At 46.3% G+C, this 4,565-nt stretch overlaps 1 protein-coding gene across 1 annotated transcript; it reads left to right on the top strand.

Annotated features, from left to right (window-relative positions):
* The first annotated feature begins 2,978 nt into the window (after positions 1–2,978).
* LOC125507970 (non-specific lipid transfer protein GPI-anchored 19-like) lies at positions 2,979–3,771 on the top strand. The gene is made up of 3 exons (XM_048672514.1): positions 2,979–3,327; positions 3,439–3,519; positions 3,605–3,771. The coding sequence occupies exons 1-3, from the start codon at positions 2,979–2,981 to the stop codon at positions 3,769–3,771; spliced, it is 597 nt and encodes a 198-aa protein (XP_048528471.1).
* Positions 3,772–4,565: the final 794 nt, after the last annotated feature.

Raw genomic sequence — 4,565 nt, 5'->3', positions numbered from 1 at the left:
TAGTGAGGCATCTAATGATATTTACTTAATATTATAGAAGTAGATATTTGTCCTCTATAAATGTAGTCAAAACAGGAGGAGTTTGACTTTTAAAATTTCCTATGCGCACTACATTTAGGAATAGAGGGAGTACGGGACTTTACGGACTCTGTTCGTTAACTAATCTTCTCCCTCTGATTTTCAAGGGGTGTGGGCCTCCTCACCCTTATTTCGTAGCTAAGCCTCCCCGTGAATTAAGTAAAAATTTGCCCGTGCATGTAGCATTGCTCCTATGAGGATTACGGGATACTTCGTGCAGGGCTCACAAATCCCAACACAGTCTCTCTCTTGGAAACAAATCCATGAACTTTATTTCATCTTAGCCAATTAAAAACGTATATCCTTTTTGTGTGTTTTTTAAATAATTCATATATTCAAACTCTTGATGTCAAGACCTTTAGAATTAAACCAATATTGAACACATTTCAAACACGTTTAAATTTCAACATTTCACATTTCATTTGTGAAACAAACCTATTTCACTTGAAAAATGTGATTTTTGTGTAACGGGTTATTTTGAAATGTGTAACCATTTATTTAAAAAATATGTAATTTAAATAGATGTGATTTTTGTGAAATAACCCAATGAAAAGTGAAATGTAGGTGCTAAATTGTGAAATATCAACCATGGAAAGTGAAGTTATAATTTATAATGTATCATTGTGAAACTGATTATTTCAAAATATGAAACAATTTATTTCAAAAGAATTAAACAGTTCATTTGAGAAATGTGCAATTGAAATAGATGCTTTTTATGAAACAAACCAATGAAAAGACTATAATGATGTCACAAATTAAGAACCTACTGTAGTAATATAAAAGCTTCAGTATGTTTTTTTCTTGCAGACAACAAAGTCAAAAATATGTACTCCCTCCGTCACGGTTTAGAAGGCGTGCTTGAAAATTCTCTGGGACCTAGGTGGTTATCTATTGGTTGTGGGATGGGGTAAAAAATAGCATTCACACTATGCATGCATATAGAAATAGTATATCGGAGTACTAATTAGCTACTAGAAATAAATGCAATGCGCCCTAAACCTTGTCTATTGTGGAAACGCACGCAAATTTAACTGTGTCTTCTAAACCGTGACGGAGGGAGTATTGTGAGAGGTGGGACTATGAGAACAAGTGTTGCTCATTTATTAGCCCCACATGGTACTTCATGCAGGATTCACAAATCCTAACACGTGAGCGGGTCCTTTATTGGCGAGACGACGATATCATCGTCATAAATGTATTTATCAAATTTTAACATGTTTTATCTCTCAAACTGTTAATCTAATTTATGATCAGATGATCACGCCCAGGTTTACCTCGACAAGAGGTTTAATACTAAATTCCATATGTGTATGTTTTGGCGGGAAAAAAATCATCATTGAAGTTTTTTTTTTTGCGGGGTAATCATCATTGAAGTTGCCAGCTAGTCGTTTACAAAGTGGTCACGGTATTAGTATCAAAGTTGCCACGTGGTAACTTGGTATAACATGAGAACTTTCGTACCAATATAATGGCAACTTCATTACTTTTTTCTGCGAATAAACTTATAATAATCAAGCATCAAACGTATCCTGCTTACATAAATCGATGACCTATGGGGGTCCTGATCCCAACCAGACCTGGTGAAACTTTTACAAGGCCCCATGACCGTGCAGTAGTGGTAGATGAGGACGTGCTGGCACACACACCACTGGACGATGACGACCTTCTAATCATGACCGACACGCCCGTTGGTGTACCCGAGGTCGAACTCGATCACCTTGTACTTGCCCTCCCCAAGGAACCACTCGAACATGGCGATACAGTTGTCCACCTAGTGCAGCTTGTTGGTATACACTACCAAATCGGACGCTGCGTCAAGCATGAGCCAACATCGCCGCAACGCCATGTCTTTCGTGGCAAGGCTGTCAAGGAGGAGTTTCCCCAATCGATCGTGAAGGTGCGTGGGCACTCCCCCCCCCCCCCCCCCCCCCCCCCCCCCCCAACACTACCTCGGTGGCAGCAACAGCAACAGATCCTCGTCGTCATGGAGCATCATCGTAGCGCGGAAGAGGGCAGCCAAGGAGGCGGCATGGCAGGAGCAGCACAACTTGGCGCGTCGCTCGGTGTTCACCAAGTCCCGCGCGGCGCCGACATGGGTCCTTGTGGACCCTGACCTTGTGGAGGCCTGGGCCTGCGACCGTTTGGTGACCACCGTGGAGACGACGGCGTGACGGTTTGCCCGCCTCTATGGGGAGCTCGCCAAGATCGGCGTGGAGTGGTCGCTCATCGATACCTCCGCCGGCGGCAAGGGAAGGATAGGGTCGGCATTGGCCAAGGCGGCCCTCCGTACGGTGTAGGAGGAAATGGAGCGACTCCTTTGCGAGCGCCGGGCGGCGGGAGGCAGGGCTATCGCGTCCTTGCGCCTTTTGCCGCTGGGAGGGCCACTACGACGATGACACAAACGGTGACGAAGGTGCTGTCGATCAGTCCTACCAGGCGTACGAGATCACCGTCCGGTAGGAAAGTTAGTTTAGTTTTCTTTTTAATGTTTTTATAAAGGTTTTATGGTTGAATGAACAAAATATCGTATGTTTATATAAATTATTATGTCCGAACTTATGCCCGTTTGAATGAATTTGATCGTGTTTGCATGGATTACGTACAAATTTGTTTGTATTGCGGGTGGAACAGGACGTTGTAGTAAGGGCTGCTGCCTGCACGGGCATCCGTGCATGGTAGAATTGCTTCTATCGGAGGCGTGCCATTACCGGAGTATTGGCTATTGACTTGTCCGTCCCTTGCACGACGCAATGTGTCCGTCGTTCAAAATACAAATCCTCTTCAACGTTGACCCCTCTACCAACCTACGTCCCATCAATAAATAATAAGCTGCGCGCCCCTGCATGCATACGTACACCTCAATCGCGATCTACAAACGAGCAACTCGCCGATCAATCGACATGGCGTCTAGCACCAGGTTTGCTCCCCTCCTCCTCCTCGCGCTCGCCGCCCTGGCCGCGGCGGCGCTCGCCCCCTCGGCGTCGGCGGCGGCGGCCGGGACGGAGTACTGCCGGGACACGCTGGGCGGCCTGCTGGCGTGCCACGCGTTCATGTACGAGGGCGCGCCGGCGGCCTCGCCCGCGTGCTGCGACGCCTACAGCGCCGCCTTCAACGCCGACCCCTTCTGCCTCTGCTACATCGCCAACGGCGTCTACGGCCGCTCCACCGGCTACGACGTCAACGTCACCCACGCCCTCGAGATCCCCACCAGCTGCGGCCAGGTCCAGCCGCCCATCCAGCTCTGCGACAGTAAGTAGCCACCGTACAAAGCCTCTCATGACCGATCGAACTCCTCTCTGCCTACGTGCATGCGCGATTGTACTCTGATCCGATCGACTAATTGATCGATGAATTTTGCAGTGCAAGGAGTGGTACTTCCTCCCTACGAGCCGGATCAGTCTGGACCCTTGGCCTCGTCGCCGGCAGCGCAGCCACCTTCAGGTATACTGGTTGTTTGACACTTAGATCGCTAGGAGAAGCTTTCGGCCAATGTCTGATCAGAGCTTTGATTTGACTATTAATGCAGCAGGATCGGCAGAGCCACCACGGTCGGCTCCTGCGGCGCCGTCGTCGACTTCCCCGCCACCGCCACCACCACCACCAACAACAACCTCCGGCAGTGATCAATCCTCGGCGCAGATGGCCCTCGTGCTCTTCACCGTTGCTGCCGGCATGGTCGCCGCCGTGGCATGAAGATGGGACTAGCTATGATATCAGGACTTGCAGATTAGGAATATTAGCTGCAGTTTGAAATTTAAATTAAATCGTGACATATATGTTGTTCGCAACATGTAATTATGTAATAGACTCAATATATAGGTTTTTTCTTCTTCTTTTCTTTGGTTAATCAAATAGTTAGGAGTTAGAATGAGACTTAATTACTTCTCATCTACTCCCTATAAAAACTTTTATAAGACGTTTTAAATCACTTAATTTAAAACGTCTTATAAAAGTTTACAGATGAGCAGATGAGTATTAGCAAATCCGTTGTTTTATTAGCAAAATTCTAGAACTGACATACATAATCTGCCTATACCCAAGTGCATGCATTAAATCGGACAGGAGGTTCTAAAAAGGTTACTTTACCCATGTACATAAGAACAACAATGTAATTTTAAGGTGTCAATAGAACATAGTCAAGGTACTTGTCTTGGAAGGATTGGTTCCTATGGTCCTCACCACTGCCACTCTCCCACGGAAGCAATGCTTCTTCCTTTTTTTCACGAGAAAAAAATTACAAATTTATTCATCAACTGTCAAGGTAGTACGAAGAACATCAGAAGTAAAATTTACATTTGGGTTTGTAGACCACCTAGCAACGACTACAAGCAGCGAGTCGAAGGCGAGCCGTCGTCATCAACCCTCCATCACCAAAGCCGGGCAATTGGGAAGTCTAGACACAGGAACACAAACGAACGAACATCGGATCCATGTGGATCCACGGAAGACAAACGCAGATCGAATCCCACGAGATCTGCCAGAGACAA

This window comes from Triticum urartu, chromosome 5 (genome assembly GCF_003073215.2).
Source record: "Triticum urartu cultivar G1812 chromosome 5, Tu2.1, whole genome shotgun sequence".
Classification (NCBI taxonomy): Eukaryota; Viridiplantae; Streptophyta; class Magnoliopsida; order Poales; family Poaceae; genus Triticum; species Triticum urartu.
The sequence above is the reverse complement of the archived record's forward strand: the minus strand, read 5'-3'. Positions and strand labels throughout refer to the sequence as shown.